At 48.0% G+C, this 14,872-nt stretch overlaps 1 protein-coding gene across 2 annotated transcripts in view; it reads left to right on the forward strand.

Moving 5' to 3' along the window:
• NRDE2 (NRDE-2, necessary for RNA interference, domain containing) overlaps positions 1-14,173 on the forward strand; it is a 45,753-nt gene extending 31,580 nt beyond the window's left edge. Inside the window, exons 9-14 of one of the 2 annotated variants that reach the window (XM_082648774.1) lie at positions 3,802-3,977; positions 6,257-6,643; positions 7,423-8,351; positions 9,875-10,013; positions 13,208-13,279; positions 13,798-14,173. In XM_082648774.1, coding sequence (XP_082504900.1) covers positions 3,802-3,977; positions 6,257-6,643; positions 7,423-8,351; positions 9,875-10,013; positions 13,208-13,279; positions 13,798-13,923 — 1,829 coding nt within the window. In that variant the 3' untranslated portion in view covers positions 13,924-14,173. Of the gene's footprint in view, positions 1-3,801; positions 3,978-6,256; positions 6,644-7,422; positions 8,352-9,874; positions 10,014-13,207; positions 13,280-13,797 lie in introns of those variants that run through there. The other variant, XM_082648775.1, reaches the window with a different exon arrangement.
• Positions 14,174-14,872: the final 699 nt, after the last annotated feature.

The following is a 14,872-nucleotide window of genomic DNA, read 5'->3' on the forward strand; positions in this document are numbered from 1 at the left end:
ATTAATTTTGATAATGTTATTTTGTTTAACCTAGTATATCAGAACATGAACATTTCAACATGTAATCAATTTAAACAAATTAATGAGATATTTTGCCTTCTTTTTTTTCCATACAAAGACTTTGCCATCTCGTGTATATTTTATACTTACAGCACATCTCAGTTCAGACCAGCCACTTTCAGGTGCTTGATAGCCTCATACTGTGGCTACTGAATTGGACAGCACAGCTCTCAGCTATTCAGGAATTGCTTCACTTTCTGGTTTTGTTGAAAGTGTGAGGGGGAGAGAGCCCAGACTCGGCCAGCCTCTTCTCACAGGTGTGACCTTTCTGGGCCTTGGTTTCTTCATCCGTGGCATGGAAGCTTTGGATTAGCTAAGGTCTGCGTGGCAGCGCAGAGCTCCAGGCCAGGTGGCATCCCTGCCTCCACTAAGGCAGGTTGGGTGGGGGGGACCGTCAGGTGTTTGGGGTGACTCTGCTCTGGGCAGCACTGTCTGGTGATGGTCATGCTTCACCTATGCTGTCAAAGGCTCAGCTGTTTTGACTTCTCTTGAGTGTCCTTTCCTAAAAGAACTGGAACTGTTCTTCAGGCTGACCTCAGTGGTTTCATATATGAAAACAATAACATGCAGGGAAAAATGGAAGTAGGTGTTGCACTTTTAGCCACTGAGTCTGCGAGACCACATGAAGAATTACGAACATAGGTCTTTGGGTAATAAATCTTCTTTCTCTGAGTGACCGACTCAGCATGGTTCTGTGTTTTCAGCTTGTTTTTGTTTCTGTGTTTTGTGAATGAGCAAGACTCTTAGACTGCATGGAATCTACGTTCTAAAGTTTACCGTATTCTGCAGTTCTATGAGGATAGAGTTCTCATAGCAGTGTCCAGAGACCAAGTTAACATTACTTCTCTGATAAATGTCCGAATGTCTAATCGTCACTCATAATCAGATGTAAAGTTAATTTTCTCAGAAAGGTAACCCCAGTGTTGAAACCTTGATTTTTAGTATCGAGTTAGGGACATATGTTGGTGCTAATATTCCTGCAAAGTTTCCATTATAGAGAAAATTCAATGAATTTCTTTCTAATGAATATAATGGGAGTACGCAAAACCCCAGCAGCATCAGGAGAAAGGTTGAAAGATTCTTGTTTTCAGAAAACTAGTGGATAATTATTTTTGGTTTTGTTTTATTTTTAAGTTTTTGGTTCATCAGGACAGGGCTGGCATTTAGAGAGTGGCTGGTGTTTCTCATTGATTCTGAAGTACTTCTTCATATGGTACAACTTATTTCTCCTTGCTTACCCTCGCTTCCTGTTAGGCTGTGATTGTTACGTATATACATCTGTCCACAACCATGTAACTTTTTGAATTACTGATGTAATAAATTCTGGTATCTAAGTCTGATATGTAGCTCACAAGGGTAATTTCTCTTATAGTAAGTTTCTCAGCGTGATTAAAGGATTACTTCAAGTGTAGACCTTTAGAAGAAGGTGATAAATAGTTAAATTTGTTTTCTTCTTTGAGGAATTCAGAAGAGCATTGGGTAGAATATTGGGTTTTAAATGCTGGTACACGTATCATGCATTTCGATTTTTTGAGATTTTTGCTTGTTTGTTATTTATTTTGAAATACTTATAAACTCACAAGAAGTTGGGAAAAAAAATACACAGGGAGGTTTTGTGCACCCTTCACCCAGCTGCCCCCAGTGGTAGTGCTGCAGACAGTAGCACAGCCAGGAAATCGATGCTGGTACAATCCACAGAGTTTATTCAGATTTCACTGGTTTGACAGGCACTCGTCTTTGCCTGTGTTTGTTTCGTACTTTACGGTTTTACCACATGTGCAGCTTCACGTAACCACAATCAAGATACAGAACCACTGCATCGCCACAGGGCCCCCTATGCTGTACCTTTCTTGCCACACCTCCTCCCCGCTCCCCCCACTCCTACCACTGATCTGTTCTCCATGTCTATTATTATATTACTGTGTTATTTCACCTCTGTTTATATAAATGGGATCACATGGCATGTAACTCTTTTCAACATTTTTTATTGTAAAACACACACAAAATTTACCATCTTAACTATTTTTAAGTGTACAGTTCAGTGACATTAATTACATTCAGACACTTGTGCGACCATCATCACCTCTATCCATCTCCTCAACTTTTTCATTTTCTCCAGCTGCAACTCTATACCCATTAAGTATTAACTCTCTATTCCTCTCCTCTCTCCCTAGCCCCTGACAGCCACCACTCTACTTTCTGTCTCTATGAATCTGACTACTTTAAGAACGTCATATAAGTGGAATCATTCAATATTTGTTGTTTTGTGATTGCTTATTTCACTTAGTGTAATGTCTTCAGGGTTCATACAGTATGAAGCATGTGTCAATATGTCTTTGCTTTTTAAGGCTGAATAATTTTCCGTTGTATGTATACACCACATTTTATTTCTCTCTCCATCTATGGATGGACACTTGGATTGCTTCACCTTTTGGCAGCTGTGAATAATACTGCTGTGAACGTGGATACACAAACACCTGTTTGAGTCCCTGCTTTCAGCTCTTCGGGGTGTATACCCAGAAGTGGAATTGACAGATCATATGGTAGTTCTGGGTTTGATTTTTGAGGATCCATCATACTGTCTTCCACATCAGCTGCACCATTTTACATCCCCACCACCAGTGCACGAGGGTTCCAGTTTCTTCACATCCTCACTAACAGTTGTTTTCTGTGTAACTTTTTAAGATTGCCTTTTACTCACTTAGCAGAATTCCCCTGAGATCCGTCCACACTGTTGCATGTGTCAGCAGTTTCTTCATATTTATTGCTTAGCAGTGCCCATGGCATAGATGTACCACAGTTTGTTTCTCTGTTCACCCTCTGTAGGACAGTTGGATTGTTGCCAGTTTTTGGCTATTATGAATAAAACTGCTGTGGGCATTAATGTATAGGTTTTTGTGTGAACATAGGTTTTCATTTTTCTGGGATCAGCACGAGGAATACAGTTTCTGGGTCTTACGTTAAGTGCAGTTTAGTTTTATAAGAAACCGCCCAACTGTTTTCTGGGTGGCTGCACCATTGTACATACTCTGTTTGTTTATTTTTAAATATTGAACTTTACAGAAGACTCAGACTTTTTTCCTTTCCTATTCTGCATGTTCAGAGTTAGGAAACAAAGTGAAATAAAGTATAGGATATCTTGGCTTGCTTTTTTTTTAAAAAAAAAAGTAAACATGTGTCATAATCATAGGGCCACTGGCTAAAAATTCTGATGGCTTAAGAAAATCTAAAGCAATGCTCTCATTAAATGTCATTTAGCATTCTAGAAGTGTGTTGTACAGTACAGTAGCCACTAGTGACACGTGGTTATTTTAATTAAAATTAGTTAAAATGAAATAAAATTTAAAATTCAGTTATTCTACCAGCTGCATTTCAAGTGCCCAGTAAGTCACTTGTAGCTGGTAGCTATCATATTACTCAGCGCAGAATTGGAACACTTTCGGCATCACAGAAAGTTCCACTGGGCAGTGCTGTCCTAAATATGTGTCATTCCCATTTTAATTGCTGTGATAGCATTAACAATCATCTGATTTCACCGGCTAACCTGCCGTTTTTTTTCTGGGAACCTGAGTGATTATGGGAGAGTCTGTAAATGCCACTGAGTGTCGCAGAAGGCTGGGCCTGGGTCTTACCTTGGCCTTCCAGGTGCCCACCTCTGTAGCTGGAACCAGCAGGTAGATTTAAGTGTTGATGGTGGCTTTGTTTGCTGGTTAGGTGTCTAGAAGTTTGATTCTTGCCTAGATGATGACGATGATGAACCAGAAGACGACGACCAGGAAATTAAAGATAAGACTCTGCCCAGGTGGCAGATCTGGCTTGCTGCTGAGCGGTCCCGAGACCACAGACACTGGCGGCCGTGGCGCCCTGAGAAGACCAAGAAGCAGGCGGAGGAAGACTGTGAGGACCCGGAGAGGCAGGTGAGCGCTGCCTCCCGCGGGGTCTTTGCTCTGCCCCCGTTCCCCTTGGGGTTTGGCTCCCCGGAAGGAGTATGCTGGGCTCTCTGGGCACCTGCCTGGCTTGGGAGGTTCTAGCCTGCTCCTGCCTACGGAAACTCCCCTCTTTCCCGGAAACCGGGGAGACTTTCACTGGCTGCTACTGATGGGGGAGCATCGAGGCACTCGACCTGATAGTTACTGTCCCCGAGGAGGAGGGTCGGCTCTGGTGGTCCCCCCTTCTGGAGATTGTCTTCCAGGTTATTCAGTTAGTTTTTCGCACGGAAGCCTGGGGGCTCAGGGTTTAAAAGCATGGAGTCACTGTCCTAGATTCTTCAACTGTGTCCACTTTCCCCACCTACTCTTGGATCCTTAAAGATGGGTGGGTGGGTGTGACTCCGGAAGACAAGAGGGACAGGAATGTAGAGGCCGTGTTGGGACGGTGGGTGTCCAGCTCATCTTGCTGGGGAGGAAGTAGCATCTGTTGGGCACCTGTGCTGCCAGGCACTCAGGTTACGTCCCTCACGGCTGTTGCGTGGCTTGGCGCCTGCTACTCTGTGCCCAGTGGCCAGCAGCTTTGGAAGTTTTACATTAAACGAAAGGAAGAGATTCTATTTTGATACCTGGAATTGAGCCACTTTGGCAAGATACCTACTACAGTCGACCCTTAAACAACGAGAGGGTTAGGGGCACCGAGCAACTGAAAATCCGAGTAAAACTTTGCAGTCAGCTCTCCGCATCCGTGGTTCCACAGCTGCGGATTCAACCAGCCACGGGTCATGGGGTCCTGTGGGACATGTTTAGTTAAAAAATGCATGTGTAAGTGGACCCGCCCAGTTCAAACCCGTGCTCTTCAAGCGTCTACTGTGTGCTGCTTGGCACGCGACAGGTCACAAGTACAGTCTGAGAGGTTTTACAGCAGCAAGGCTCCTGAGCTTTGACCCGCTCGCTCCCTACAAATCACGTGCCGTGAGAGTGGAGACTTTTCCCGTTTCTGTCACTGCTGCATCACCAGTGCCTGGACGAGGCTTGCCCAGTGGTGAGCGCTCAGTTAGTAGTCCTGGATGTGGAGAGTGATGCCAGAGCTTCGCCTCCAGGCAGAGGGATCAGCAGGAGTGAAGGAACCAGAGGGCTGGGGATGTTCGAGGAGTGGCCAGAATGAGAAAACAGAATTGGGAGGAAGGACGGAGGTGGCCTCTGGGCAGGAGGGAAGGGCCAGCGCCCAGGGGAATGGCTGCTCATGCGGTGACCTTCGACCTTCTGAGGCGAGCCTGCCTGTGAGGTCCCCGCCCGCCGAGCTGAAGTTTTCAGGCAGGGTGGGTGGGCTCGGTCTTTGGTGTTTGATGGCTTTACAGAGTTCATGGTCACCCTTCAGAAGTTAGTTCTCAAGGCTCAGCACTTTGGCGGTTTCCCGGAACCTCATTTTTGGAGGAACCTACTGCCGCGAACAATTTCTCTAGAAATAGAGATTTTTTTCTCTAGTCAAAGCCTGGAGGAGAAAAAGCTTTCTGATTAGTTGATGGTTTTGATGAGCTGAGTCCCAGGTAGTCCACTTTTATTGTGCTCGTGTTTTGATTTCCTCTTTGCTGAGGGCCACAGAGACCAGTCAGATAAGCAGGACCTGAGACACAGTGTAGTCCCCGTGGCCTTACATTTTAAAGTTATTACGCGAAGTCAGCTACAAACGGTTACAGTCCGTATTAGGCTCTTACAATTGCTTTCAGCATGGTCCGTTGCTCCTGCAGTTTCCTTTTTACTGTGCTGCTGTTTGTGTATTTTTGAGCGTATTTTTCATTTCCTGAAGCAATTTTATACAAAGAAACCACAAAGTAGTAAAGTTCTTCTATCTTAAAATAAAAATTTTTCACAATTGTAACTTATCAGAGTAACTAGAAAAGCAATTTTGTGTGTTCTCAGAAATGCATGTAACGAAAAAGAAGTGAATGTGATTTTAGATTTCCTGTGAATCCGTTAGGAGACTTTGAAAGTTTCCACTTTGGTGTCCCCTCCTGTGGAGGATTCCCAGGAAGTGTGAGATGCTGCCGGCGCTGCAGGACCCCTGGCAGTCACCCTCCCGCCCTCAGCTTGCCTTGGGAGGCCTCTAGCTTTTTTGCGCCTTGCAGACAGCCTAGCTCCTGTCTGTTTAAAATTTAATTTGAATAATGTTGACTCGTAAGTATATTCCTCTAAAAAGAATTGTGGAAAAAAATGTGAAGGCTTTTTTGTTTGTTGCATTCGGTCACATGATTTTGTCTTTGTTGCAGGTGTTGTTTGATGATATTGGACAGTCTCTGATCCAGCTTTCCAGCCCGGATCTTCAGTTTCGGCTGATTGCAGCCTTTCTGCAGTTCTTGGGTGTGCCTTCCGGCTTCAGCCCTCCGGCCTCCTGCCTCTATCTGGCCATGGATGAGAACAGCATCTTTGACAATGGACTTTATGATGAAAAGCCCTTGACTTTTCTCAACCTTTCATTTTCTGGCGTCAGCTGTATCGGACGCACAGACCAGCTGGGTTGCCGGCACTGGACCAGGGGTCACAGTCGAGAGGGCGAGGAGTTCATCCGCAACATCTTCCACCTCGTGATGCCTTTGTTTTCAGGCAAGGAGAGGTCTCAGCTCTGCTTCTCCTGGTTACGGTACGAGATTGCAAAGGTAACTCCGGCCTCCTCCTCCCCTGTGTGAGGACCTCATTTCCCGTCGCTGTTTGTCAGTGGGATGGCCAGGCTCTTGGTGTTCTTCAGGGCTCTGGGCCACAGCACCTCCTCCTTCGGGGACCCAAAGGCACCGGGTGTGCGGCTGCCCCTTCTGAGGGGCCACGGGGAAGAGGAGGAAGGTGGGAGTGAGTCCAGCGCGTCAGTGACGGGAGCTATTTGTTGTGTTGACTCTTTATTACCGGATGTCTGTGATTATGTGAGCAGTTAGTGTTAAGGACCAAGCTTAAGCTTAAGCCAGGTTAGAGGATTTAGGGGCTTATTAAAATAGAGAAAATAAGCTACTTACTTATGCTGCTCTTCATTATCTGCTAGAAGTTCATCTAGGGTTGACTCCTCTGCCCTCTGCTGGCCACCGGTTAGTATTGAATTATAAAACCCAAAGTTCTGATGCTTTAATTGCAGGTTGCACACACCAGGCTGTATTATTAAAATAGTGCCTGGTAAAATTTGGTGGTCATCTATCTTTGGAGAAGAGCATGTGGAGTATATAAGCCTTCTTTGTAGGGATTTCAGATGGAAACCTAGATGTGTTCATTTTGGGGCTCCTGTGGCCCTGGTGGAATCCTGATTTGTTTCTCGGAGAGCCTAAGTGTTTAGCAGACACGTGATAAAGGAAGGCAGTGAAGAGCCTTGTGTGGCTTCCTGCAGCTGACAGTACGAAGGGATGTCTTTAATATCACAGAGCACTTGGAGTCATTCTTTTCTTTTTACCTTTAGGTCGTTTGGTGTCTGCGCACTAAAAACAAGAAGAGATTAAAATCACAAGGAAAGAACTGCAAAAAACTAGCCAAGAATCTCCTCAAGGAGCCAGACAACCGCAACAATTTTTGCCTCTGGAAGCAGTATGCGCATCTGGAGTGGTTGCTCGGCAACACAGAGGATGCCAGAAGAGTTTTCGATACAGCGCTCGGCATGGCAGGGAGCAGAGAACTGAAGGACCATGAGCTGTGTGAGCTCGGTCTCCTCTACGCCGAGCTGGAGGTGGAGCTGTTGCCGGACGTGAGAGGGGCTGCCCCAGCCCGAGCCATTCACGTATTGACCAGACTGACCGAGAATGGGGCCTACGGGCCCTACACCGGGCAAGTCTTGGCCGTTCACATTTTGAAAGCTCGGAAGGCTTATGAACACGCGCTGCAGGACTGTTTGGGGGAGAGCTGTGTCTCTGATCCAGCTCCCGCCGATTCCTTTAGCCGCCTGATTAGCCTGGTTAAATGCTTTATGCTCTTCCAGTATTTGACCATAGGGATCGACGCTGCTGTGCGGATATATGAGCAGGTATTTGCGAAACACAAGGTCTCTGTTTCCGCAGAGGGCCCTGGTCTGGAGGGCAGTGCCAGCCCCCCGAGCCTGAGCAGTGTCCTTGAGGCCGTCACCCTGATGCACACGAGCCTGCTTAGATTCCACATGAAAGTCGCCGTCTACCCTCTGGCTCCTCTGCGAGAGGCTCTCTCGGAGGCTTTAAAGTTGTATCCGGACAACCAGGTTCTTTGGAGGTCGTATGTACAGATTCAGAATAAGTCCCACAGTGCCAGTAAGACCAGAAGATTCTTCGATGCGATCACCAGGTCTGCCAAACCCTTGGAGCCGTGGTTGTTCGCAATTGAAGCTGAGAAAATGAGGAAAAGACTAGTGGAAACTGTGCAGAGGTAATTACAGAGCATCTTGTCTGTGTGTCCAGAAACCTTTATGCAGTGCTTGCCATGTTCCCACCACCCACTCGGCCTCCAGAATACAGAAGTGAATGCGGCCTGGGCCTGGAACGCCTGCCGGGGGGTTTCTCCGTGTTGTAGAAAAACATGGTGAAAAAGGAATGAGAGACTTGCAAGTAGCAACACCTTTCGTCAGAGGCTCCCGTGGCTGTCTCCTTAGGCCGTGCTTTTTGGGATCCCTGAGCATTGCTTACGGTGCATGAGTGGTGACTGCCAGGTCTTCAGGTGTCTGAGAAGGTGTAGTAAAAGCATGGGGGTAAGAACACAGGCTCTGGAGTTGGAATCTGGAGTCAAATCCCAGCTCTTCCACTTAGCAGCTGTGTGATCTTGGACAAGTCAGTTCATGTCTCCAGTAGGTTCCCCCTTCTGTAAAATGGGAATAAAGACCTGCCTCAGAGGGTTGCTGGGAAGGGTGAGTATCGAGCACAGAGAGAGTGCAGACTAATTACTAGCCTCTGTTATTATTACTGATGATAACAGTGTCATGTTTTAAATGTTTTGGGTTTTTTTTTTGGATACAGTATTTTATATCTGAAGGTTAAACGACAGGCTTGGGAACATATTGGCTTAGGCATCATTGTTCCTTCCAGAAGCTTTGTTGTTACTTCACTCTGACCTTAGAAATCGAGTGTTCAGAATTGCCTCTGAATAGTATTTCTTTCTCTTTTTTTTTAATAAATAATTTTTAACTTTTATTTCCTTCCTTTCTTTCTTTCCCTTCCTTCCTTCCTCCGTCCCTCCCTCCCTCCGTCCCTCCCTCCCTCCCTCCCTTCCTTCTTTCTCCGTTGGGTCTTCGTTGCTGCACGCGGGCTTTCTCTAGTTTCATTGCGGTGTGCGGCTTCTCACTGTGGTGGCTTCTCTTGTTGCGGAGCACAGGTTCTAGGTGCGTGGGCTTCAGTAGTTGTGGCTCGTGGGCTCTAGAGCGCAGGCTCAGTAGCTGCGGTGCAAGGGCTTAGTGGCTCCACGGCACGTGGGATCTCCCTGGACCAGGGATCGAACCTGTGTCCCCTGCGTGGGCAGGCAGATTATTAACCCCTGAGCCACCAGGGAGGTCCAGAATAGTATTTCAGTTTACTTGTTTTTTACTTCTTCCATCAGGATTTTATTCACTCTACTTTCAACTGAAAGGTCTTTCTTTCCCATAGGGTAGAATTTGCACTCTGCTGATGAAAGGGTAGGTTTTCCTTAGAAAACAGAGAAGCAGGGAGTTTGTGTGCCTTCTAGGCAGACCCAGTGTGGCGGAGACACCACAGCACCCTCGACGCTGGCTTCCTCTGGCCCTGGAGGAGCCACATCATACTGTATCCTGCACCCCCATGTCCCCAGACCTGGCCGCAGCACTGCCTCCGACGTGCTCAGATCCAGTTGTCGCTGACGTCAACTGTCACTGACGTATCTCTTCCCACTGCAACGTAGGTGTGGGAAGTTGTCTTGGAGGTACATGAGCTTTTGTCTTGCAGGGTAGATGGTAGAGAGGTCTACGCCACCATTCCCGAGACCGGCCTGACACATCGGATCAGAGCCCTGTTTGAAAATGCGATGCGGAGTGACTACGGCAGCCAGTGCCCCTTACTGTGGAGGATGTATTTGAATTTTTTGGTAAGAAAAGATGCGGAGTTTTTGTGTTTATGCAGAGCTCTGCCTCCTCCTTCGTAAGTGAGCGGTGCGGGTGTCCAGCAGCCCGCACCCCTCTCAGCCTTGGCTCATCCTGTGGGCATCCTGGTGGGATGACGTCAGGTCCCTCAGGACGTGGGAGGGGTCACAAGTTGCCTTTTCTACTGGGGCCTTTGGTAGAATGATAGCGAGGAGTGATGCCTGGGCTGTTCGGTGCAGCAGAATGTCACGTGGCTTTCTCCTAGTTGATGCTGTTGAGTCAACAACTTGGAAATAGTCTAAGAGCTTTCATTTGAAAGAGACCTAAATTTGTTGCTGTTCTGCCTCTAAGAATTTCCAGGTCCTGATTCTGTTTTGTTACTAAAAGATAAGATTCAATCTGGAATGTGGTTTTTAAAATAGACCTTTCCAAAGCAACTTTGTTTTTACTTAAAAGTACCACAGTAATTGAATATGGCGAGATGCCATTTAGTTTTGTTAATGTGTTGTGCAGGCTGAAAGGTGGTTCCTGGGCTTCATTCCTGGAGTCTTGAATTGTCTCTGCCTTTGCTTAAAGGCTTGGCATTGGGCTGGGCCTCCTTTACTATAATACATCTACTGCTAAGGTGCATGCTTTTTTAGAAACAATCTTCTAGGCCACTTGAGTGTTGTTTAGCTCAAGGCTATTGAATCATATCACAGTGACCTCCATTGAATATTGTACCTTTCAGAAGTCAGGAGTGACCTTCCTGGAAAAGAAGATAAATATGTATCTCCCTGATTGTTTCCATAGGATAATTTCTCAGAAGTTGATCAAAGTATTTGAACATTTCCCATTGACATTTGACAGAGTCGGGTGTAAAGAGATACATAGAGTGTAAGTTAGGGGTTAGGAGAGGTTTGGGCCTCCCCCATCCTCTTAGAGTCCAGAATTCATCGGGGAGCACCTCCCCTGACCTCTGAAAGGCCTGAGTAGCAGGGAAGGACAGATCTCAGGACAGCACACCCAGGACAAACGGGCACAATTTTGTGGGCAGAAGTCGGCATCAAGATGAATTACCACCAAAGTTTCTGTGTTTTTAATGTTTATTCTTCAGACTCAAAAGCTCAGATTTTACGTCTTGACTCCCTTGTGTGAAATGGAAACCTTCAGAAGTCCAGACGCCAGCGTGGTGTCCGTGGGCACGCGCGGCCTGGACGCGGGCCCTGCCTGTTACCAGAGGAGGCCACTGGGGTGCAGCAGGAGGGCTGGGTTCCCACTGAGCTCCACCCCCGTGGTCAGGCCCTCTCTGAAGGAGCGCGCCAGATGCTCCCTAATGGTTCCAGCGCTAACACTCTGGGAGTCTAAGCCAGTGAAAGACTCTAAATTTAAAAAGAGGGAGAGCTTGCACACTTGCCAATTTAACTTCTCCGGTCTTTTTTAGGTAGAGACAGATAGGGTGAAGTGCAAACTTGTAGTACTTTCACTGAGGATCTGCCATGAGCCAAGTCTGGGTGGACTGTAGACAGAAAAATTCTTGTTGACTTAGACAAAAAGCCTGGGACCATTAAGGAATGTCTGTCTTTTTGGAAAGATTAGCATCAGACCAAGAATTAATTAGAGCAGTGAAACTCCTAGCAGTTTCTGAGGCATCTGGGTGAGCTCCTAACGCTTTGATAAACTCAGTGAAAAAATCAAATTAGGGCCAAAATGTGATGTGTAGGCTCTGAGTGCCAGGAGAGGGCAGGACGCCGTGGGGCCACTGTGGAAGGGTGTGGCTCTGGCTCCCTGGAGGAGAAACGTCACTACCACGCTTTCACCTGGCGTTTAACCCTTTCATACCTGATGCAGCAACGGCGTTTTCCAGTGGCCGACGGATGAAGGAGATAGCAGAGGGCAGTTCTCATTTGAGGCTAGCCAACTTACGTACCTGGATTTGCTGGATTCCAGGGTTAACTGTGAGTCTCACAAATACAGTGGTTGAGAAAGTACAGGAGTACAGTTTTTCTTCTTTCAAGAACAAAGCCTTAAGTGTAGTTACTATTTTAGCAGAGGACATTGAAGTATTTTGGTGTGTGAAAAAAGGACAGCTCACACTGGCTTCTTGGGTATAAATTCAGAGGTCCAGCCTCAGAATGGCCGAGGCTCATACCAGGGAGGGAGGCAGGAGTCCCCCGGGCCACGCGGCTGACTCTGTGGGTGGCACTGGGAGGGGGTGAGGAAGGCCTGCGCCTTGCCGGCCTGAAGGTTATCACAGATGCTGGTTACAGCCCGGAGTTCCAGTCTTCCTGACTGTGGGAGTTAACCTGAAAGATCTGAAAAGGAGGCGAGGCTGTCCTTGGTAGATAGAGGTCCTGAGCTGTGGCTAGGGGTCTATTGATGCCATCCCCCACGTTTCTGAGAGGTCGGTCAACAGCCCTCACCGGTCTTGTCTGGACATCATGCCCTGGCTGCCTGGTGGGCAGAGCCAGCGTCCACTAGAAAGCTCTGCGGTGGGAAGGGGAAGTCTGGCGGAGGTGGGTGGGCAGGAAGCCCAGGAACAGACTTCAGCTCCGTGAGCTCAGCTTGTGCCCATTCACAGCTGCGGACGCCCGCCTGGGGAGCTGCCTGGTGGGTTGTGACTCCCTGGAGGAGGGACAGATCCCTCCCTGGGACTTGGGAGAGGCCCGGGGATATGGAGGGGAGGACACACGCTGCTCCGGCTTCCACAGCAGGTGTGGAAAAAGCGCCTGTCTGTGAGTTGATACAAGATATAAGGATTTTATATCAGTATAAAAATGTGCTTAGATTAAAAACGTGCTGAATATCTGCATGCTCTCAGACTGAAATTTTTGACCTGAAATTTGCTTTTGATAAGGTTACTGATTCAGTAATCCTGGTCACCTCATTTCTCTAAGAGAGTTTTCAAAAAATGGCAAGTATTAAAGCAAATATTTTCTCTGTGTAAAGTTATCACCCTCACCTCATGCACAGGCCTCGTTCTAGGCACTCTTAGTAATGCCAGGTGTGATGGCCCAGTGATGGAGGAGATGAAAACAAGTCAGAAGTGTTAAAGGTCAACTCCAGGCCCACTGAGACACAGCAGTGGCCCCTGAGGGCATCCCGTGGTACAGGGACCCATACCACCCATCAGCCACTGTGGCAGTGCCCCGGGTGGATCAGTACCGGGATGGCCTTGGATTCTCTTTCGTCATTTTTGTATTTTTTCCCCTTGCCTCAGGTTTCCTTAGGAAATAAAGAAAGAAGCAAAGGTGTGTTCTACAAGGCACTTCAGAATTGTCCTTGGGCAAAGGTGAGTTCTAAAGGCCATGGTCTCTTCAGATTCCCAAGGACCTCCCTGCCAAGCCTCATCCAGTCAGTGTCATGGGGACAGGGCACTTCCCAGGCCTTTCCATAGTCAGAGCATCCCCTTTGGAGACGGAGGGGCATTTGTGTCCTTTCCCTGCACTGGAGCTGGCGTTTCATGGGAGCGTTGCTGTAGGCAGCTGGTGCCCAACATTTGCCCAAAGCTCAGCCCAGATGCTGAGAGCGTTGGGATCCGCGTCCCAGCTCTGCCCTGTACAGCCCAAGTCAGGAGATGTTCAGAGACCAGACTGATGGTGACCGCAGTGTCTGCCCACAGCTGCCAGCCCCACTTTGGAAAGAGAGGGTCTCACTTTGAGTTTACTCACTTTCCCTCTGCTTTTGAGTTCAGCCCTTCCTGAAGCACGTCAAGGTGTTGCTGGGTTAGGACAGCAAGGGGAGCGTGGGCTGTGGCGGGGCAGCTGGAGGGAGCGGCCGGCTGACGAGGATGTTGCTCTCCGGCCCCAGGTGCTGTACCTGGATGCCGTGGAGTACTTCCCCGATGAGATGCAGGAGATCCTGGACCTGATGACGGAGAAGGAGCTCCGGGTGCGCCTGCCGCTGGAGGAGCTGGAGCTTCTGCTTGAGGACTAGAGACCAGGAGGGGAGTGGGGCGTGCCTCCGAGGCCTCGGCGCCGGCCCCATGGGAGCAGGAGATACCAGAAGAGACGGTGACACATACGTGCGAGTGTGTTAAGACCTCTGCCTTTGGAGTTTCTTTCCTGATAGTTTGTGTCTGGGTTATTGGTCTCTCACCTCTTGCACATTGTTTGTGTGTGCAAATGACACAAAACCATCGTTTTGCATATTATATATGTATGTGTATATATGTGCATAGACAGGAATCATGCTAAGTGATAAATGAACCTGTCATGGTTGATGTGCGAGTTCTCGTTTGGTCCACTCTTCCCCTGCCCAGCCAGCGCCAGCCCTGCTGGGGTGAATGTACCTTCTCGGTTGGCATCCTTGGTGGTCCTGCCAGGTCTCCTGGGTCTTGCAGTCAAAAAAAAAAAAAGGTCTGGTTACTCAATACTAGGACTTCCTCCCCTGGGCTGCTTAGCAGATTTTACCCTTATCTTCAGACCAGAGCAGTGGGGAGTCGTTTAAACCTTGGTATTCTCACCTGTATCAAATGTGTTAAGTTCTCATTACTCCCTGAACCCTATTCAGTGACGTCCTCGACTACGGCCTGAGCAGCCAGCGTCGCTTGGGAGCAATGTAGACCCTCAGGCTCCTCCCCAGCCCTGCTGTCAGAACCTGGGCTCTAACAGGACGCCCTGTTAGGGGACTTTGTGTGTACGTTACCGTGTAGAAAGCACTGCCTGAACAAATAAGGACTCCGCTGCCAGGGAGCTCACCAGCAGCCAGTCGTGGAAAATGGAGCGAGCTCCTTCCTACCAAACCCAGTGCTGCCTGTGACACGTGCCGGAGGTGGCTTTCAGCGGTGTTGGCCACGCTCTTGTTTTGATTTCCAGGAACTGAGTTACATTTGGCTGAGAGGAAATTGCTTTATCTTCTCTGAGGCCCTGCTTTTTAGAAAGTG

Source organism: Grampus griseus, assembly GCF_964374135.1.
Source record: "Grampus griseus genome assembly, chromosome: 2".
NCBI classification, from domain to species: domain Eukaryota; kingdom Metazoa; phylum Chordata; class Mammalia; order Artiodactyla; family Delphinidae; genus Grampus; species Grampus griseus.